Below are 23,461 nucleotides of genomic sequence, written 5' to 3' on the forward strand. Positions count from 1 at the left end.
TAGTACAGTGAAGTCATCATTGTTCACACATGCACATTGTGGTCCACTCTCCTTGGCTGCCAGGTTACTATCATTGTGGAAACTGTTCTCATTATAGTAACAATGGCTGAATTTTTTGTGGACTAACCTTATTTATAACAGTTGTTAACAAGGCCTTGTGTGCTAATTTTAACAAGTGGATTATCTTTGAGTTTATTTCTGTTGATTACTTTTTTCATTGATTACTTTTTTCTTTGATTATAGGTCAGATCCCCTGCTTCTTTGTATGTCTAGTTATTGTTTTGTGTGCTGTCTGAATCTAATCTAAGGAAATACTGATTTTGTTGTCTTCAACTAAAGGTGTTGAGTTTTGTTCTGGAAGAGAATGGAATTACTTGCAGATCCTCTTCCTTTAGCCAGGCCTGGTTCTGTGCTTAGTTAGGGCAGGTCAGTTTTCATTTTGTTCTAGATATGAGGACAGAGCCCTTAATTCTAGGGTATGATACCTATTTTGTAGCAGGACTTGTAGCATCTCATCTGAATTCCCAAGATGTGCAGTGAAGATTCTCTACTATGACTGGGCCAGAGAAACATCGTCTCTGAGTGCTAATGTGACCTCTGTTATTTCTCTTTAGGTCTAAACCCTGCAGCAGGTGCTCTCAGTTAGGCATGTTATATCTGTTCATGTACACAAAGCAAACATAAGAATGCTACATCAGCCCTGGCTGGTGTAGCTCAGTGGATTGAGTGCATGCCTTCAAACCAAAGGATTGCTGGTTCAATTCTTAGTCCAGGGTACATGCCTGGGTTGTGGGTCAGGTCCCCGGCGAGGGGGGGTGGGTGTGGGATGCAACCGCACATTGATGTTTCTGTCCCTCTTTAAAAATAAATAAAGAAAATATTTTAAAAAATAATGTTACATCATTATTTTGCATTTAATATTCTTGTTTCAGAATGATTAATATTTTTATGGCAATTGCTAATCAAAGTTTCATGAACCTTTCAAAATATTACTCAGGATTCCTATGTAAACTATGTAATCAGGAGGCTCAATAAATTGGTTAGGACTGGTAGTTTGGAAACTACAAAAGTTGGTGTTTGTGCTGCCTGTCACTATGAGAACCAATAAGTAGAGACAAGGATTGAATCTTAGAGATACTTTATTGAGATGCTGGTAATCTGAGAAGACGGTGGGTTATGTACCCTTAAAAACCATTTTAACATCACATCTCAAGCCAGCCCTTTTTATAAGGAGAAGAAAAGGGTAGGTAAGGGGTTTGGAATTAAGGGGAAAGGTTAGTTAGATAAAAGTTGCAGTCTGGAGATTGTCCTAGCATCCCAATGATACTTTATCTGGGTCCTGGTTGGCAGATGTTCCTTCCCTGCACCACAATGGCTCAGATACCATATGATCGCAGTCCTCCTGAATTGCTTTTGGGTCTCCTGAAGTCAGGTTCGGTCTGGTCATACATTCCAGTTCCTGGAACAATAGCTTTCTGCATTCATTAATCACTAACCCTATTAACTATAAGCTAAAACTAAAAAAAAAATTTTAGTGTGTTTTATTGATTATGCTATTATATTTGTCATCCTCCACCTGGTACATCCCTTCCCTCCAGCATTCCCCTCCCTTAGTTCATATCTGTGGGTTATACATATAAGTTCTTTGGCTTCTCCATTTCCTGTACTAGTCTTAACATTCTCCTGTCTATTTTCTAGCTACCAATTATGCTTCTTAAACCCTGTACCTTTTCCTCCATTCTCCCCCTTCTCCTTCCCCTTCCCAGCTGATAACCCTCCAAATGATCTCCATGCCTATGATTCTGTTCCTGTTCTGGTTGTTTGTTTAGTTTGTTTTTGTTTTTGTTTTTTAGATTCAGTTGTTGATAGTTGTTTGTTGTCACTTTCCTATTCATAGTGTTTTTTTTTTATCTTCTTTTTCTTAAATAAGTCCCTTTACCATGTCATGTAATAATGGCTTGGTGATGATGAATTCCTTTAGCTTCACCTTGTCTGGAAAGCACTTTATCTGCCTTTCCTTTCTAAATGATAACTTTGCTGGATAGAGTAATTTTGGTTGTATGTCCTTGCATTCCATCACTTTGAATACTTCTTGCCAGTCCCTTCTTGCCTGCAGTTTCTTTTGAGAAATTAGCTGACAATCTTATGGGAACTCCTTTGTGATAACTCTCTGCTTTTTTCTTGCTGCTTTTAAGATTCTCTCTTTATCTTTAACCTTTGACTTTAATTATGATGTGTCTTGGTGTGGTCCTTTTTGTATCCAACTTGTTTGGGACTCTGTGCTTCCTGGACTAGTGTCTCTATGTCCTTTGCCAAATTAGGGAAGTTTTCTTTCATTATTTTTTGAAAGAAGTTTTCAGTTTCTCGCTCTTCCTCTTCTCCTTCTGGCACCCCTATGATTCAGATATTGGAATGTTTAAAGTTGTCTCAGAGGTTCCTAAGCCACTCCTCATTTTTTTGAATTCTTGTTTCTCCTTTCTGTTCCAGTTTATTTCTTCCTTTTGTTCCAAATCATTGATTTGAATCCCAGCTTCCATCTCTTTGCTTTTGGATCCCTGTATATTTTTCTTTACTTCACTTATTGTATCCTTCATTTCTTCCTTTATTTTGTGGCCATACTCAATGAGTTCTGTTAGCATCCTGATCACCAGTGTTTTGAACTCTGCATCTGGTAGCTTGGTTGTCTCTGTTTCATTTAGTTCTTTTTCTGTGGTTCTGTTCTGTTCTTTCATATGGGTCATATTTCTTCGCTTCCTCAATTTGGTGGCCTCCCTGTATTTGTTTCTGTGTATTAGGCAGAGGTGATTTTGTTCTCTGTTTTAGTTGTGTGGCCTATGTATAAAAGGTACCTGTGAATTGTGTGGGGCAGAGTCTTAGGTAATTGCTAGGTTGAGGCAACCTGCTTCACTGCTTTGTGGCTCTGTATGTTGGTGGGTGCTGCTCAAAATGGGAATGGTGCCATTGCCTGGCTTCTGAAGGCCTGCTCATCCCTCACCCTCCTTCCAGTCACCTCACCCACCTCCTCTATACAATTGGTGCTCTTCTTGTTGCTGCTGTGGTGTTGGTGTACATTCTAAGCCCCTGTGGGCTCTTTAAGCAGCTAAAATCTGGCAGTTTCTTCTGCCACTTCAAGTCCCATTGGTTTTTACAGCCAGAAGTAATGGGGGTTTATGTTCCCAGTGCTGGAACCCTGGGCAGGACAGTCTGGCCTAGGACTAGGATTGCTCACTCTTTAGGTATTCCTCCCGATATTTATCTAACATATGTGAACGTGGTACCATCCATTCCACTGCCGCAGCTTTTCTGCATCACACTTCCTCTTTGCCTCATTTCCATGATTCTACCCCTCTTACCCTCTGGATGAGTGTGGCTTCTTTAAATCCTTGGTTGTTGGATTTCCACACAGCTTGATTTTCTGATGGTTTTGGGTGTTACTTGCTTTGAGATCTGGTTGTCATTCTTTTTATGGTGCCTGATGAGGCAGAGCATGTCTGCTTATGCCTCCATCTTGACTGGAAGTCTAAAGCTAAACATTTTTAACTGTTGAATTCCTCCATCAGTTTTACATTTAAATGTTTTTATTTCTTCAGGCTGCATGTTGGACTCTCTTTATTCTAAGAATAAATGCATAACTTTGACAACTCTAAATACTTCAATATATATTTGAAAAGGGGTTCTCAGCCCCAATTCTAGTGTGTGTGTGGCTTCCAGACACCAACAAGCAATTCTCAGAAGCCAGCTGGGTGTCCAAGAATTCAACTGTATTCTGTCACTGTCTAACCAGAGATAGAATCGCTTCCACCTGTGGAAGACTGTCTCACAAGACTGTCCTCTACTTCAGATGCCAGTCATAGCCCAGGTTGTTACCTGTATTTCTGATCAGAGATTTCTACCACCCCTCTGCAGTAGGTTAATTTGCAAGAAGAGCATACAGAAGTCAAGAAAAGTCATTTACCACTAGATTGCCAATTTATTACAAAGAATGTTAAAGGATTCAAATCAACAACCAGATGGAAAGATATATAGGGTGAGGTCCGGAACAAGGGAGCTTCTATCCTCTTTAAGCTTGGGGTCTGACACAGTGGCACATGTAAGCATGCTAATGCTGCACTATAGAAGCTGTATGAAAAAGGACCAGCAAGCTGTCCTTTTGGATTTTTATGGAGGCTTCATTACATAGTTATGATTGATTGAGCCATTGGCCATTGGTAATTGATTCAACCTCAAGCCCCTCTCCTCTGCCTGAAATCTGGGTGGGACTGAATGTTCCCATCCTCTAACCACCTGGTTGGCTCCTACTGGCAGCCAGCTCCCATCCTTAGTTGCTTTTCAAAAGTTATTTCATTAACATAACAAAAGATACCTTACTTACTCTCATCACTTAGGAAATTCCAAGGGTTTAAGAAGCTCTGCCATAAATAGGACAGAAAACCCCCCAAATATATATATTTCTTATTTTATATCATAATATCACAATATATTGCTATTTGATAGAGTATTAGCAGATATTCTCACAAATCAATCATGCAAAGTAAATGGCATTATCCCTATTTTTCAGTTGAGGACTGAGGCTTCAAAAAATTAGGCACTAAATCAAAGTCACACAGTTAATAAATTATAGAGCCATGACTTGAACCCTGATCTATCTAAGTCCAAAGGCCATGCTATGTAGTTTTTATTCACTTGGCCGTGCAATAGAACCACATTTGGAGCTTTTGATAAATGCAGATACCATGGTACCATCCCTATATTCAGTGTCTGTCTGGGTTGGTATCTGTAATACTGAAGTGGTACTATAACAGGGTGCAGCCAAGAGGGGGACTCCAAATGGGGATTTGTAATGGGGTCCAGAACTCAAGGTGTCCAGGAAATATTAGAAAAATATATAGGATATCCTCACCCCTCACAAGGCTGAGCTAGGGGATGGGACACATGGAGCAGGGCCATTGGGAGCTGTGTTATATAGCAACAGCTTTGCAACTAACCTCTGGGATGGTCATTTAACAATCTATAACCTTTAACTGGTTGCATAGATATGTTAAATAGCTGTGGCCATGCTTTGAGCCAGGGGGATGTAAGTGACTTCCACCCAAGATGTAACTGGGAGGCAGCTCCCTCTGGTTACAGCGCCTGTGTGAGAGCTTGGAGAAGATTGACTTCATGCCATGGGGTCACACCTGCCCAGACTTACCATGGCAGTCCAGTAAAGCTGAAAGAATATGGGAATGCTGGCAGGTGTAACTGATTGTGGGAGGAGTTGGAAATGGGGGTGCAGAGGAATATTGGCAGGGGGATTTAAACCCAGGCGTGGCAGCCATACGGGGGGGAGAACTTTGGTGAGCCGAGGCTTTGGTGAGAGTCAGACCATGCGGCTTTGGGGTGCTCTCTTTTGCCACATGGTGTAGGAAGTAGGAGAAACTTTGCCTGGAAGGAAAGGGGTGAAAGGACTCTTACTGGTAGGCTATGAGAAGGTGCCACATGGCTTTGGATTAACTGGAGATTGTGGCGGCAACACAGCTGATGGTGCCAAGAGCCCAAATCACACACTTCTACTTTTCCTGAGACATGGTACCCAAGACTGGGTGGAGGGAGAAGGAAGGACTGTGTGCATCTGTGGGTATTCTAAAGGACTTTAGTATTTTAATGAAGACATTAAGTCATGAGTCTAGGTCTGTATAACTTTTAGATAAATAATTCCTTTCCTTTTCACCAATCTCTGGCATTGAGAGACGTCTTTCCTCTGGTGGCGGGCAAAGTGAACCTAGTACAGGGAGGGAACCCCCAGAGAAAAAAAAGGGGGGGTCTTTTCAGTAATAGTATATCATATACCTCCCTCCCCAGGTCTGTTCTGTAACAGTGCCAGGGTTGAGGATTATTGCTTATTAGTGCCATACTCCTTCTCTATAGTGACAGGCACTTGATTGTGAAGAGCTGTAAGGTGGGAAACTGGGAGTATGCATGTTTTTAATGTTGTAGCCCAGTCATTGGAAAGAAAAGGAGAGTATAAAGCAAGAATGGTTCTTTTTTTTTTTTTTTTTTTTTTTGGCTCTCAGAGTAGAGGCTTCAACTGAAAGCTAATAGAGATGTGAAGGTGGATTAACTTAAACCTACCAAGTTTTGCAGTATTTGATCCAGTTGTTCCAGAAATGACACTTTGAATTTTTAAGTCAAGTGAGAGGTATGTCTCATCTCTACTATTATGAATTCCAGTTTCCACATCTGTAAAAGGGGATATCTATCTCAGATTGAAGGGAGATATGAGATTAGTGCCTGCTTCATACTAAGAACTCTCAAATAATGGGACCTACTATTATAATTAGTACTATTATTGCCTCCTTTGGAATTACCAAACATAGTCTCAGTCCTTAGTCCTCTAACCACCTATTCCTAATGTTTTTACTGTTGTATCTATACATGGCCTCTTCTTTTAACACTTTCTGCTCACTGCTTTCTTTGCAGTTTCTCAGATACACTGTGCATCTCCTGTCTCAAGACCTTTGTTTGTATTTGCTGGTTTCAGCCTGAATGTTCTTCCTCTGTGCTTCGTTCACACCTCTGCTCAAATGTCTCTTCTCCAAAATGCCTTCCCTGACCAAACCATAGTATCGTCCACCACTCTTTATCACATCTCTGTTTTACTTTATGTTTAACACTTTTTACTCTAACATTTATTATATATTCAATACATACTTTTTTATTATTACACCCAACAAGAATGTAGTGTCATAGGGCAATAACTTGGTCTGTTTTGTTCACTACTGAATCTCCAGCTTTTTAGAACAATGCTTAGCATATAGTAGATACTTAAATATTGTTGAGTGATTGAATTTCCATACTGAGAATTCTCTTTTATAAAAAATACAAAAGCCAGGACCATAGCAGTATAAAAACCATGTGCTCTAGTGGCTTTGTGTCCTGTATGTTGTCTTTATGGTAAATAGAATTTATCATTTTATTTTGGCATTTTGCCTTAATAATGGCTTTATCAATGATATATCTTTAACAGCCTGGTTATTAATGATATTATCTCATAGCAGCATACTATTGTCTGTTGACTTGTATATTTTTCCTGGCTCTCAGTAATCCTCAGAGGAGAGGTCCAGGGTAAAATATATAAAGGTTTAGAACTGCTTCAATATTATAAATTATTATTTGCAGTCTTTTTAGTGTTTAATTCCCTCCCCCATACTTTTATTGTCTTTGAGCTCATATTTACTGTTCTCTTAATTTGATTAGGAAGTACACACAGCCATTGACCTGATGCTTAGGACTTTCCTGAGAATTTACTCTATCATGTAGGTATAAGAATACTCATCATAAAATTGTTTATAATAACAAATTAAATACCACATAAATGGTATAGGGAGGGTTATATCTATAAAATGTAGTAGTCATTAAAAATAGTAATGATATTGAGCTGTATTTATTAACATACAAATATATCTATGGTTTTTAAATGAGAGAAGCAACTTAGAATAAAGCAAGTATAATATAATCTCATTTTTATGTGGAGGAAATGTTGGTTTCTTATACCTGTATAGATAAAAAGTCTGAAGAATTCTACACAAAATTAAAGAGTGAGATTAACATTCTTAGTTTTCTCCAAGTTCACTGGTAGTTTTCCAGATTTTTATTTGCTTCAGTACCACTAATTAACTATTAATTCTGACCCCTGGGAAAACTTCTAACTACCTTGTCTTAGGTATAAATAAATCTACCTTTCCCCTTAGTCCAACAAAAATAAGGCTGGAATTTTTTAAAAGGAGATTTTTCCTAGGAAGACAGATGGATAGCCAACAAACATACAAAAAGGTACTCAGCATCAATAGTTATAAGAGAAATGCAAATCAAAACCACAATGAGATGCCATCTCACACCTGTTCCAATGTCTGTTATCAATAAGACAGGAAATAACAAGTATAGAAGAGGATGTGGAGTAAAGGGAACCCTCACACACTGCTAGTGAGAAGTAAATAGGTGTATCCACTATAGAAAACAGTATGGAGATTCCTCAAAAAATTAAGAATAGAGCTAGTATATGACCCAGCAATCTCTCTTCTGGGTATCTACCCCCAAATTATGAAAACACTTATTTGTAAAAATATATGTACCCGTATGTTCACTGCAACATTATTCACAATAGCTAAGACATGGAAACAATATAAGTGTTCTTCGAAAAGTGACTAGATAAAGAATTGTATGTATGGGGGGGTCCACCCCCCAAATGGGATTTATTTATACAAAATTTTGTATTTAATGGGATATAAACATTCTTACATGTTTAAACTTAAGTCCCATTCAAAGTGTTCTCCATTTGAAGGAATACAACCTATTGAGACTTTTTCCTACTAAAAACAGCTTTTGAACTGTCAATTTTGATGCCTTTTAGTGCTTCTGCCATTTTTTTTTGGTTTCACCTCTTCCATACTGGCAAAATAATGTTTTTCTTTGAGAACTCTTTTTATTCAGGGAAACAAAGTCATTCGGGGTGAAATTGGGTGAATAGGGAGGGTGGAGCACAGGGGTCATGCTGTTTTTTTTTGTTCAAAAACTGCTGAACACTGAGCAATGTGAGCAGGTGTGCTTGTAAATCACCTGTCATGAAATGGGCAAATGCATTGAAAGAGCCTTAAAAAAAAAATTCGCTGAAGCCAAACACAGCCTCTTACAATGCCAGCTGGTACACTGATACAGATGGGTTCCTAGAATCCTCACCTAGCGGGAGAAACCTGTACTACAAGGGGTCTGTTCTCCAAAAGATAATTTTGGGTATTTTGGGGGTCCCCCCTCATATATACGATGGTGTTCTATTCTGCCTTAACAAAGATGAAATATTGCCATTTGTGGCAACATTGATGGGTTTTGAGCGTATTAGGCTAAATAAGTCAGATGGAAAAAGACAAGAAGCATATGATTTCACTCATATGGGATATAAAATAAAAAGCAACAAATGAACAAACAAAATAAACATACAAACTCATAGATACAGACACCAGAATCATGGTTGCCGGAGGGAAAGGAAGTGGGGGGAGGACAAAGAGGGTAAAGGGGATCACATACATGTACACAAGAGGAGACCAGACTTTGGTGGTAAACACACAATAGAGTATGTAGATGTATTATAAAGTACACCTGAAGTTTATAAATATTGTTAACCAGTGCTACCCCAATAAATTTAATTTTAAAAAATTTAAAGTAATACAGAGGAAAACAGAAAATAAGTCTGATAAAATAATATATATGATGGGACCTAATTTTGTTTAAGGTATACAAGGTCTGTCCAGAAAGTATCAAGCCATTTACTATGAAAAATAGAGACATTTATGGGAGAAAATACAAGATAAAGAAACACTGTACATAGGACAATGATTTCTCAGTCCCCTTCAAAGTAGGCACCTTGGGACCTCACACAGTTCTTTCAATTGCCATCAGCTGCCCCATCTTATTTTCCTGAATCTTACTAATGGTCTGAAGTCTCTTCCCTTACAAAGATGATTTTAGTTCTGGGAAAAGCCAGAAGTCGCAGGGCCCAAATCTGGGCTGTAATGGGGGCTGAATCACCTGAGTGATTTTATGTTTTACCAAAAAACTCTGTACAAGGTGTGATGCATGAGCCATGTGTTGTTGTGATTAAGCTGCCAATCACCAGTTGCCCAGATCTGCTGCCTTCTCAATCATCCAAATTGTTTCAGCAGAGGAATGTTCAAGCTTAAAGCAAAATTTAATGCAATTTCATTGCTTTACTTACTCAGTCATTTTGAATATGATGGCCACACAGTACCCATGCTCACTCATTGGCATTGCCGCTGCATTGACTAGTACAGTGAAGTCGTCATTGTTCACGCATGCACATTATGGTCCACTCTTCTTGGCTGCCAAGTTACATTGATGTTGTCCAAATTATTCTCATTATATTAACAATGGTCGTATTTTTTTCTGGACAGACTTCATATAGTATAGTGTACCAGAAAAACCCCACAACACTGAAGAGATATTCTCAAAATGGTAACAGTAGTTTTAAATGGTGAAATGACAGTTATTTTTAAATTTCTTTGTGCTTTTTTATTTTTCCATACTTTCTCTAGGAATATGTATTATGTCAAACTTGAAGAGCTCCATTATTACTGCTCTGCTTCTACTATAACAGATTTAAATTCCTCTGGGTGCTTTCTAAAGTCTCTTTTAATCCAGCTTTTTCCTATCTAAACCATAGTTTTACCTGAAAATAGGCACCATGCTCTTGAACAGGAGGCATTATCATATAAACTGAGGGCATGTATGATAACTTCTTGTTTAATAGTGGAGGTACTCTCTCTTGTTTTCTGATTTGTATGGTGCTGGAGCCAGCTATGGTCAAACAGCAATCAAATTTGTAGATCATGACTGACTTCTCTTTCTGAATGTATCTACTGGATGCTTAGTGTCCTCAGAGTCTGTTATCAAATCAAAATTGTATGTTAAACCTGACATAGTACTCCTCTTTCAAGATGTTAGCTGATAGTTGTCATTTAGCTGTCTTATATGCAGAAGTGGGTATTGGGTATTATTGCTGATGGTAGGAACAAGGTAATGGGAACATAGTAAGATACAGAAAACCTCAGCTTTCTATAAATTTGAGTAGATTGCTTTCTTAGTGAATTTTAAATTTCTTGGGTCCTTAGGTTTAGAGATCTATGTCATAATAAACAAAATTGAGTGATTAAAATAAACTTTGAGGATTATAAAAATTACCCAAGTGTACTAGTTAGGATTGATTAGACTGTGGTGTATTGATTTACAACCCCCAAATTGCAGTGACTTAAAACAATAAAGGTTTGTTTATTGCTCATATGATAGTCTGGTACAGGTTGGATGTCTCTCTTTGCAGTTCATTTTCAAACAGTGTCCCCTTACATTATTTGAAGCCACCATCTTCATTTGTAGCCTCCTAAATTGTGGCAAAAAGTGAAGACAGATTATAGGTGATTTGCACAGATTTTATCACCATACTTGAAAGTGTCACATTCTGTTTCACGTACATTCGCATGATCAGAACTCAGTCTCGTGGGCCTTAACCACAAGAAAGGCAGATCTTCCCCTGTGCCCAGGAAAAATATAATGAAATAGGATTACATAGCATCATCTCAGCCACCAAAGTTTTAGAACTACAAAATGTGCCACTAACTATATCTTAGAGATGAGCTTTTCTATTTTTCTATCTTTATCTTTCTTCTCTCTAGCTTCCTTCCTTGCTTTCTTTCTTTCTATCATGTTAAGCTGCCCAAGGATGCAGTAGAATTAGTGGTAGTGAGTGAAAATTGATCTCTTTCCCTGTTGCCTTCATTTCCTAAGGGAGAAGAAAGTCCCAACTGTAAGTATGTATATTTTTGTTAGTAAAGCCCTGGGTACAGCTTAATTTTCTCTCTTTGAATGTAAAATCTCAACTTGTTGTATCACTCATATTTAGTTTTTATTTAAATCTGAGCAATTTAGAGTCACATATTTTTATTGGTTCACTTAATCTATAAATGTCAAATTTTATTTATGCTATATATATAAAAAGGTCTCACTGTATCTGAAGAGATTTTTTACTTATACATTCATCAAATCTTAGTTGAGCTCCTCTTATATGCCAGGCACTATTCTAAGTGTTGGGAATATAGTGGTAAACAAGATAGAGTTCCTACTGTCTTATATTCTGTTCATATTTATTGATCACAGTGATAGTGCAATATACCAATTAGTAACCACAAATTAACTATATAAGGATTATAAAATTAGGATAAGTATCATAAGATTAGTGCAGTGTAAATATATTTATGGTGGTTTTTTTAGAAATCATAAAATCAGTGGGAATAATATGGATCTAATTTTTTCTTTTAGTTTTGAAGAAGCCTCCTGTTTCTGTTTCGCAATATGGAAGTCATCAAGCAATCTCCCATCATGCAACTGGACAACCCCTCTCCCCAAATATGCTTCCAGGTATGAAATCTTATTCTTAAATTTGTACTTGAAAACCAATTTCCTGGTCATGTATTGTTATGTAGTGAATAAAACATGTCATTTAACAGCATAGTGAAGTAGCATTTTTCCAGTTAATGTTATATATTTTCAAATGACGGATAAAAGCTCAGGAAGAAGTAATCATTTAAAAATATATACTGTGCCCTAGTTGGGTAGCTCCTTTGGTTAGAGTGTCATCCAGATATGCCAAGGTTGTAGGTTTGGTCCCCAGTCAGGGCACATGCAAGAATTAACCAATGAATACATAAATAAGTGGAACAACAAATTGATGTTTCTCTCTCTTTCTCTCCATCTCTCTCTCTCTTCCTGTCTCTTTAAAATCAATAAATAAATTTTTTAATGCACATTTAATATATTACTAAAAGCAAAAGAATTATTTGTTCTGCCATTCTGGACTACTTTCCCTTTTGTCTCTGTATGTATTTGCCTTTTTCTTTTTCTTTAAATATATTTTATTGATTATGCTATTACAGTTGTCCCATTTCCCCCCTTTACTCCCTTCCACCCTCCTGTACACCCTCTCCCACCCACTTCCTCCCATTTAGTTCATGTCCATGTGTCATACTTATAAATTCTTCAGCTTCTACATTTCTCATACTATTCTTATCTTCCCCCTGTCTATTTCCTACCTACAATCTATGCTACTTATTCTCTGTACCTTTTCCCCCTCTCTCCTCCTCCCACTGCCCTGTTGCTAACCCTCCATGTGATCTCCATTTCTGTGGTTCTGTTCCTGTTCTAGTTGTTTGCTTAGTTTCTTTTGGTTTTGCTTTAAGCATGATTGTTAATTGTGAGTTTGCTGTCCTTTTACTATACATGGTTTTTTTTATCTTCTTTTCTTAGATAAGTCCCTTTAACATTTCATAAAATAAGGGCTTGGTGATGAGGAACTCCTTGAACTTGACCTTATCTGAGAAGCACTTTATCTGCCCTTCCATTCTAAATGAAAGCTTTGCTGGATAGAGTAATCTGGGATATAGGTCCTTGTCTTTCATGACTTGGAATATTTCTTTCCAGCCCCTTCTTGCCTGTAAGATCTCTTTTGAGAGATCAGCTGACAGTCTGGTGGGAACTCCTTTGTAGGTTACTGTCCCCATATCTCTTGCTGCTTCTAAGATTCTCTCCTTCATTTTTACCTTGGCTAATGTAATTATGATGTGCCTTGGTGTGTTTCTTCTTGGGTCCAACTTCTTTGGGGCTCTCTGAGCTTCCTGGATTTCCTGGAAGTCTATTTCCTTTGCCAGAGTGGGGAAGTTCTCCTTTATTATTTGTTCAAATACGTGTTCAATCTGTTGCTTTTCCTTTTCCCCTTCTGGTACCCCTATAATTCGGATGTTGGAACGTTTAAAGATGTCCTGGAGGTTCCTAAGCTTCTCCTCGTTTTTTTTGGATTCTTATTTCTTCATTCTTTCCTGCTTGGTTGATTCTATCTTCCTTCTGGTCCACTCTATTGTTTTGAGTCCCAGTTTCCTTCCCATCACTATTGGTTCTCCGTGCATCTTCCTTCATCTCTTTTATGGTAACCTGCATTTTTTTCATCTAATTTGCGACCAAAGTCAACCAATTCTGTGAGCTTCCTGATCACCAGTGTTTTGAACTGTGCATCTGATAGGTTAGCTATCTCTTGGTCGCTCAAAAGGATGAGTTCTGGGGCACTGATTTGTGCTTCTGTTTGAGCCATCTCTCTCTCTCTCTTTTTTTTTGGGGGGGGGGGTGTCTGGTCGCTCCTGCTATGGTGGGGGGTGGAGCCTGAGGTGTTCACTGGGGCTGGGCACCCCAGTCGCTAGATTGTGACATTGTATGTGGGGGCGGGGTGGAGAGGGAACAATGGGGTAGCTCTGCCCCTCCTACCGGTCTGGATAAACAGGTCTATTTCAATTTCTTGGCTGTCCAACTTCCATTCAGATAAATTTTCTGTGAGTTCTGGGTGTTATTCTGCCTCTAAATTGTTGTTCCAATCTTGGTTGTGTGTGGAGGTACGGTGCATCCACTTACGCCTCCATCTTGCCGGAAGTCCTATATTTACCTTTTCAAAATGTGTTCCAATTTGTCTCACAGAGGCCTTCTATAAATTACTAGGTCCACCTGTCTTAAACTCCCTACTCTGTACTTATGAATATTTGTTTTCTGAATACCTATTTGTAAATGTTCTCCTAAAGTGAGAACTGATATAATTAAAATTAATTATAATAAGGATCTAAATCAAGCTTTGATGAGGAAAAGGGGGTGTGGGGGAAAGAAAGGTTATATCCAGGAGATTCTAGTAAGAAAAAAATTGGCCCTGGTCAGATAGCTCAGTTCATTAGAACATTGTCTGGATTGACCACGGTTGCAGGTTCAATCACCTGTCAGGACACATACAAGAATCAGCCGATGAATGCATAAATAATTGGAACAACAAATCAGTGTTTCTCTCTCTCTCTTTTTCTCTTTCCCCTCTATCCCCCACCTTCCTTTCTCTCTAAAATCAATCAATAATTTTTTTTTAAATCAAGAGGTAATAGTTGTAATTGTGTAGATGAAAATAACTTAGAGTTTGAAACTTCTAAAAGCTTTACTGTATTTTGGAGATTTCTGACAGCAGTATGTTCTTTGGAGGGAGGAAAAGAGTCATCCAACCTGTATCATTGCCATTTTAATTTTTTAGTTTCTACTATATATCCCTTTGGTAAATAGGTTTATAATTAGTACTGGAGATGCTCATGGGGACTGATTAGTAAACTTCACACAGCTAGAAGCACACTGGTTATAAGATTTGGTTAAAGAAATATAATAAATATTTTAAGAAAAGAAAGCTTCTTGACTACCCAGTGTCATACTACAGTATGTCTTAACTCTTTTAAAGCAGGTCTTGTGAAATTCTTCTGCAAAGTAAAACCTTAACTTGATGTTTTTCTGTCATAGATTCTCATATAAATCACAATGGAAACCCTGGAACTTCAAAACAGAACCCTCCCAATCTTCTTCAGCGTTTAATTCCAGCCCCAAACTTGGAGAGTGAACCCAGAATTCAAACAGTTATCCTAAAGCAGGCTACCAAGGATAGAGTCGGTGATTTCCATAAGTTGAAACAAAGTAAGAATCAGTTGATGAATATTATGCTGAAAAAATTTCTTTAAATACAATGTTTGTTTATAAGGCCCAATTAAGATCTTTATTATTATAATGAGATATTATATATCTAACTAATGAATGTATATTAAAGCTATATGCATATTAGCAGAAAGTATAATGGTGATAAAATTTAAAAGAAAAATAAGTTTTAAGTGAATAGAGATCTTAAAGATGATTTTTTTTTAAAGCTTCTCATGTTTGCCAGTGTTAAATAATAAATTTTAGGTGAGTTCATTTTTAAACAATGCTAGTAGTTCTTATGACTAAGATTTTGTGAGAAAAATATACTTTACTAGGCTAAGTGAATGATTATAAGGAGAAGAAGATAAGTAGTTTTAAAAAATGGATTCTGGGAGACATATAGACCTGGTGAGAGTGTCATAGTGGATGGTTCCCTGCTGCTTCCTTTTCATTCCCTTCTACTGCAGTTTACTTCATTTAAGTCTTAGGAGAGAAGTGAAAGAAATTGAACATATTCATAGTACTGTGTAATAAAGTATGAGTGCTTAATTGTTTCAGAGGTATTGAGTTTGATGTATGGACAAGACCTGTTCATTATAAATCTGGTAGATTCTCAGGAACTTAAAAAAAAATTTGGTAGTAGAGAGCATTTGGTGCAGTGCAATGTCTCTTAAACCATATGAGACAGCTCCCTTAAACTATACATTTTTACTGCTTCTGCTTTTCAAGGCTTCTTCCCTCTAACTTCTGAACAAACAGAATGTCTAAAACCTCCAGTTTGCCTTTGTTTGCTTTTTTGATGGGTTCTATGTTCAGAACAGTGTTTAGGAAGTATTTGTACAGAAGTTGCTTGTGTGATGAATACTACACAGTGTTACATTTTTAAATCTATCCAAGATATGTTTATTGGTCTCATGACAGTTATTCGTATTTCAGGTATATATCAACATATAGTTTGGATGCATTTAATTGACTTTTCTTCCTTGTTATTTGAAAGCATATCTGTATTTTGACTAAAGTATTATGTGAAAAACGTTTTTATTTTTAAGAACGTGATCAACATTTTAAAATATTTCCTCAAATCTTGTTGGAAGAGTGGTCTAAAAACTTTTATCTCAACAAAACGAGGTTTAGAGTAAGGGGGTAGCTAAATAATATATCTTAATTTGATCACTTAAGATTTTCTTCTAAATTTATAGTTTATCCTATACTTTTTTTATTTGCCTTACATATTTGGTCATTTTTTTTTTACCAATTTTTGGGCAAAGACTGTAACTGGAAAATAATTGCCAGGAAGTTATCACTCTCTACAACTTAATTTTAAAAGAGCCTATTGAGTTTTAAATACTCCAAATTCTTTTCAATGTATATATAGGGTTGAAATCAGTGTGAGCACTATTTTGTCATTTACTTCAACATTATTTCTTACATACATTTTAACGTATCAGATAGTTACATAGTTGTCCTTTTAAATGTGTGTGTGTGTGTGTATGTATGTGTATACTCACATATACATATATCCATACATTGTGCTTAGGCAATAATAATGTTCATTTAGCTCTATTCTTTTATTATTTAAATTATTTCATATTCTCTCATATTAGTTGTAGTAACTGAATGTCTTTTCTCAAAGTACTTAATCCTTCTCCCACTTTGGGTGTTCCTTTAAAATTGTATTCCAAACTGAAATGACTAGGTCAAAGTACTTGATTAGCTTTCTAGGTCCTGTTACCTTTTGTCAGATTATTCTCTAGAACAGTTTCACAGTGTCACTAGAGATGTTTAAATTTATTTCACTATGACTTGACCACATTTGCATTTTAACTCCTTTATAAGACATTTAGAATATGTTCCTTAAAGATGTTTTAATAAGCATTTACTTTTTTGTGACCTGTCCATTTTTGTAAGAAATTTTACTATAATTATTTCTTGGTATATAAACCATGTATCAGTTTTGACCACTAAGCCTGGTAACTTTGGAAATTAATCCTATATCTTTGTGTCAAATCTTTATAAATAATTAAGATATTCAGACACTTACCTTTTATAAATTACTACCTTTATCATGATTTTTGGCTTCAGTTGCCTTTCTTGACATGAGATTTTATCATGTAAAAGTTTTTTATTAAAATAATTTTTAAATTTTGATAAAATACAGATAAAATTCAGCAAAGTGTTTAATTCAGTGGCACTTAGTACATTCCCAGTGTTGTACAGTCATCACAACTGTCTAATTCCAGAACTTTTTCATCACCCTCAAAGAAAACTCTTCCTATTAAATAGTCACCCCCCATTCCCTCCTACCACTTAGTTCCTAGCAATGGCTAAAGCTGCTTTCTGATTTTATGGATTTACTTATTCTGGATAGTTCATATATAGAGAATCACACAATTTGTAGCTTTTTGTCTGGCTTCCTTCTCTTAGCATACTGTTTTTAAGTTTCAGCCATGTTGTTTCTTTTTATGCCTGGATACTATTCAGTTGTATGAATATACTTTGTTCATCCATTCACCCAATGACCAAAGCAGCTGCACCATTTTACAGTCCCACCAACAATGCATGAGTGTTTCAATTTTCCACATCCTTGTCAACACTTAATATTTTCCTTTTTTTTAACTATTGCCATCCTAGTAGGTGGTATTGTGATCTTAATTTGTGTTTTCCTAATGACTAATGACAATGAGCATTTTTTCATGTACTTGTTTGCCATTTGTTTATCTGCTTTGGAAAAATGTCTCTTCAGCTCTCATGTCCATTTTTAAATTGAGTTGTTTGTTCAATTTTAAGCCTTCTTTATGTATTCTAGTTATAAGATTCTCATTATTTTTGCCCATTCTGTGGGTTATCTTTTTACTCTGATAGTGTCCTCTGATACAAAAAGTTTTTAAATTTTGAAGTCCAATTTTTCTTTATTTTTCTTTTGTTGTTCATGCTTTTGGTGTCATGTCTAAGAAATCTTTGCCAAATCAAAGGTTATGAAGATCTCCCGCTATATTTTCTTCTAAGAGCTATATAGTTCTAGCTTTTATTTGTAGGTTTTTAATCTATCTTAAGTTAACTTTTGTATATCATGTGAGGTAAGGATGAAGCTTTATTGTTCTGTATGTGGGTATTTATCCTGGCACTATTTGTTTTAAAATCTTTCTTGCATTTTTTCCATTTTCATTTATACTCCTCTCTCTCTATCAATGAACACACTGTTGTCCATTGTCCATGAGTCCTTTTCCAGAACTATTTGTTGAAGAGACTCTTCTTTCCCCCCATTGAACATTCTTGGTATCCTTGTTAAAAATCAGTTGACCACAGATACTTGGGTTTATTCTGAACTCTTAATTCTGTTCCATTCAGATCAGATGATAGTAACACACTGTTTAGATTACTTTAACTTTGTAGTAATTTTTGAAATCAGGAATGTGAGTCCTTCTTTATAGCATTTTGACTGGGATCTCTTAGAATTCCATGTGAATTTAGGATTGCTTGTTTATTTCTACTACAAATGCGGCTGGGATTTTAATAGGAATTCCATTGAATTTATAAATTGCTTTGGGGCACACTCTCATCTAAACAATATTAAGTATTCCAGTCCATGAAAACAGATGTCTTTGCATTTATGTAGGGTATCTTTAATTTCTTTTAGCAATGTTTTTATAGTTTTCAGTGTATAAGTATTATATGTTTTTGGTTAAATTTATTCCTAAGTGTTTTATTCATTTTGATATTATTTCTAATGTAATTAATTTCCTTTTTAGATTTTTTTTGGCTTTTGGTTTTAAATTCTTTTAATGCAATTTTCTAAGAATATGCTAATATTTGATTTCATCTTTGAGATTTAGAATATGGCATTTTATTTTCATATTGTAGAAATAATAGGTGTGCGTCAGTGTTACATATATATATATCATGTACATTAGCATATATTAACAAGTGTATATACACGAAGTCAATATTTTTTATATGATACAAATTTTCTATGTCTGTTTTACATCAATTCCATCTTTTTTCTTTTTACCTTTTATCATTCTTTACCCATTTCTCCCACCCCTACCCCCACTCTCTGCCTCTGGCAACTACCAGTGTGTTCTCTGTATCTGTGAGTTTGGTTTGTTGTTGTTGTTGTTGTTTTTAGAGTCTACATATAAGATCATATGGTATTTATATTTTTCTCTGTCTGACTTATTTCACTTAGCATAACACCCTCAGGTGCATCCTTTTTGTAAATAGCAAGATTTCATTCTTTTTTTATGGCTGAAAAAATATATATTCACAATTCCTTTTTTAAAATATTTTATTTATTTATTTTTAGAGAGAGAGGAAGGAAGAGACAAAGAGAGAAACATCAATTTGTGGTTGCCTCTTGCGTTCTCCCTACTGGGGACCTGGCCTGCAACTCAGGCATGTGCCCTGACTGGGAATTGAACCAGTAACGCTTTGGTTCATAGGCCAGCACTCAATCCACTGAGCCACACCATCCAGGCAATTTCTGTCTTTAATGCATTCATTTCTTCATCCATTGATAGACACTTAGGTTGTTTCCATGGCTTGGCTTTTATAAATAATGCTTCACTGAACATTGGGTGCATATATCTTGTAAAATTAGTATTGTATTTGTGTGTAATTTCTGGATCCTATGGTAGTTCTGTTTTTCATTTTTTGAGGAGCCTCCGTACCATTTTCCATAGTGACAGTAGCAATTTATATTCTCACCAACAGTGCACAAGGTTTCTCTTTTCTCCACATTTCTCCAATTATGACTGATGTTTGCTTATTGATCTTGTATCCTTCAACTTACTTGAATATGACACAATAGATTTTTATTTGTATATATTCAAGCATATCCATCTTGACTCTTATGACAAACCTTCATTTCTTTTATAGAAAATCATCAGTCTTTCATTTGGCCATGAATAATACTACTCAATTTTTATTTATTTCCCATTTAATTGGTTATTTAACCTCTTTGGAATTTATAGTGATCCCAAATGATTTCCTGTATTCCCATAACCATCTGTCACAGTATTCTTATTACTTATTTTTACTTTGTGATATTTACTTCTTGTTTATCACACTATTTCACTATTTATAACCATCTCTAGAATTTTCATTTTATTCTAATTCTTATATTCGTAGCAAATGATTATAATTTTTATACCAATTCTGATGTATGTAGGGTTTTCCTGCACCACCAAGCAGTCCTTAAACACCAGATGTCCCACAATTCAACTGAATTCTGACACTGTCTGTCTACCTGAAGGCAGCCTCAGATCTCACAGGTTTGGGCTCAGTCCTTCAAGACTGCCACTCTCACCCACTTTGCTTTGCAAGTCCAGGTTTTTGCCTGTGCTTCTGACCTTTTGGCTATAGATCTGAGTTTCTAAGATCCCCCTTCTTAGGTCTAATTGATTTGCTTGAGCAGCTGACAGGATTCAGAGAAACATTTTACTAAATAGATTACCTGTTTATTGTAAATGATACAGCTCAGGAACAGCCAGACGGAAGAGATACTTAGGTCAAGATATGGGGAGACAGTGCAGAGCTTCCACGTTACTCCAAGCACTTCACTGCTATCTCCAAATCTCTACCTTTTCACCAATGGAGAAGTGCTCTGATCCCTGTCCTTTGCAGTTTTTATGAAGGCATGGTTGGTTAAATAATCAGACACTGGTGATTGGTTCAACACCTAGTCCCTCTCTACTCCCTATAAGTCAAGGGCATGGGACTGAAAGTTCCAATGTCTAATTACTTGGTCACTTGTGCTAGCAATCTCATTAACATAACAAAGGACACCTCACTTAGGATGTGCCAAGGGTTTAGGAGCTCTCTGCCAGAAAAGGGGATGAAGACCAAATACATGTTTATTATTACAAACCGCAACATCATGTATGGATTTGCAAACTACTATTTTTGTTAAGTTGAGCCTACCTTAAAAATCCTAATTTTTTTCTCTATTCTTCAGAAGAATTTCACTATTAGTTTGGACTATAGCTAGTCCTTAGAAACTTTAGTGTGTATTGAATTAAATCTGCAAATTAAATTGGGCAAAATTATATTACTATCTTTTGTCCTTACATCTAAGACTTCATTTATTCATGCTTCATTGTAGTCTTATACTTTTCTTTGAATAAATATCTGACTTTCCAAGTTAAATTGTTGTTAAAAGATTTAATTTTTATCACTTAAAAAGAGAGCATTTTTTCATTGTATTTTCAAGTTATATATCACTATTGCATAGATTATAACTTATCTTTTGGTATTTTTCATTTCTTGAAACTTTAAATTGCTTGTTCATATGTCCAATAAATTCTTTTTATAAGTATTTTAAAAGATATACTATCCTGGTAACTGTGATAGTGATTATATTTAACTGTTTCTTTTCTAGAGGGTAAACTGTATTTAGTCATAAAAGGAAAGGATTTTTTTCAGTGTAGTTTCACCTGATGATTTTCTTCCTTTTTTAGCTTTATAATTTTCTTCTTTGGTTTTATTTCTTCTCAAAATCCTATTTGCCTAAAACAATTCAATATAGTAATAGAATTATTTGAAATAAACTTTTAAGGTACAAGGAACCTGTAGAGATAATTGAACGTTCAAATACTCAGTGTATAGGTCATTGGGCCAGTAGCACCCCCATCACCTATAATTATTAAAATAATTGCAGGCCCTCTCCTAGGCTTTACTTATATTTACATTAAAGTTTGACACTCTATTATGATATGATTCCTTCATTTTAAAAACAAGAAAAATTATATCCAGAGGGTAAATTTGCTTGAGGTAAATAGTGGAACAACCAGAACCATTATCTAGATCCCTCATCTTCAGGGTCCCTGCTTTTTCTCTGTATCACAGCACCTCCTCTATACTTTTGAAGTTTGGGGAAATTTTGAATATTTTATGTTCTTGTTCTATTTCCAGCAAATTCATAATCATATTTAAAAGTCATGCTCTGCTGTCCCCTATTTAATAAATTCCTTATTTATACCAGCTGCACTAAGTCATTCACTCCCTTCTCAAACTACTGCAATCCCTTGAATATACTTTCATTAGTGTATGTGTCATATTACTATGTAATTTACTGCTGTAGGGGAAGAAAGTTTTCTTTGGCCTTCTTAGGGTCCCTGGCTGGGTATGAAAATTAAGCTAACAGATTAATGGGAGAAAAGCATAAAAATTTATTTAATATAAATTTTACATGTCAGGGGACTCCTCATAAGGCAGTGAAGAAAGACCCAAAGAAATGGTTAAACCTGAGTGTTTTTATGCAAGATCTGATGAAGAGCGGAAAGTTGTGGAAAGATATGATAGGACAAAGGGGTGAGGTAAGTGTAGTAAACTAAGGGAAACTTAGCAAGTTTTATTTTTTCCAATTCTTCTCAGTGTTACTCTGTCTTGAATATAAGGATGTTCCTTTCCTTCAGGTACAGGAAAGGTACCTTGCACATGCGGGTTTTATGACTTGCTTCAAGAGAAGATTAGAAAGTCCTTCCTGAATATGCCATTTATCAAATTCCTTCATTTTGAAATAACAATAGTTTCTCCTTTTCCATGGCGCATATGTTCCAAGTCCCTAGGGGATACCTGAGACCAGGAGATACACACACACAGGTATATGTGTATATATGTATATATGTGTGTGTATATATGTATATACATACATAAAATGTTTTTTCCTGTGCATACATACCCATGATAAAATTTAATATATAAATTAGATACAGTAAGAGATTAACAATAACTAATAACAATTATAACAATAACTAATAACAATTATAACAATAATAACAATTATAACAATATATTGTAATAAAAGGTATGTGAATGTGGTCTCTTTTTCTCAAAATATCTTAATGTATTATACTCACCTTTTCACTTAAAGGAAACACTTTACAGCTTCTCTTTGGCTTGTTGCCAGCATCACTACTCTTAAACTTTGGGTGATTTTTAAGTAAAACAAGAGTTACTTCAAAACAAACACTGTGATAGTGTAACAGCTGATCAAATAACTGAGATGACTACTAAATGACTAGTGGGTAGCATATACAGCGTGGGTGCACTGGACAAAAAAATGATTCATGACCCTGGTGGGACAGTACAGGTCAGTATGACATTTCCTCACACAATTCAGAGTAGCATACAATTTAAAACTTACAAGTTATTTATTTTTAGAATTTTCCATTTCATAGTTTTGGACCAAGGTTGACTGTAGGTAATTGAAACACAGAAAGCAAAACTATGAGTAAAGGAGGACTATAGTATTTAATATGGCAAGGTGCCATATTTTGGGGTATTATATCCTGAAGCCCACCAATTCTCTTGTCTGAAACTTCTCCAAGAAATTTCATAGTCCAGAAACTGAGTTGGTAGTTTGTCTCAGAACCCACTGATTCCA

General features: G+C 35.9%; 1 protein-coding gene across 3 annotated transcripts in view; it reads left to right on the top strand.

Moving 5' to 3' along the window:
• Positions 1 to 23,461, top strand: part of GOLM2 (golgi membrane protein 2) — a 108,171-nt gene that overhangs the window by 50,608 nt on the left and 34,102 nt on the right. For all 3 annotated transcript variants that reach the window (XM_045822752.1, XM_045822753.1, XM_045822754.1), the window contains exons 7-8: positions 11,863 to 11,961; positions 14,908 to 15,078. In XM_045822752.1, coding sequence (XP_045678708.1) covers positions 11,863 to 11,961; positions 14,908 to 15,078 — 270 coding nt within the window. The remainder of the gene's footprint in view (positions 1 to 11,862; positions 11,962 to 14,907; positions 15,079 to 23,461) is intronic.

The sequence above is a fragment of the Phyllostomus hastatus genome, unplaced genomic scaffold (assembly GCF_019186645.2).
Source record: "Phyllostomus hastatus isolate PE091 unplaced genomic scaffold, TTU_PhHast_1.1 phas_scaffold_501, whole genome shotgun sequence".
Taxonomy (NCBI): Eukaryota; Metazoa; Chordata; class Mammalia; order Chiroptera; family Phyllostomidae; genus Phyllostomus; species Phyllostomus hastatus.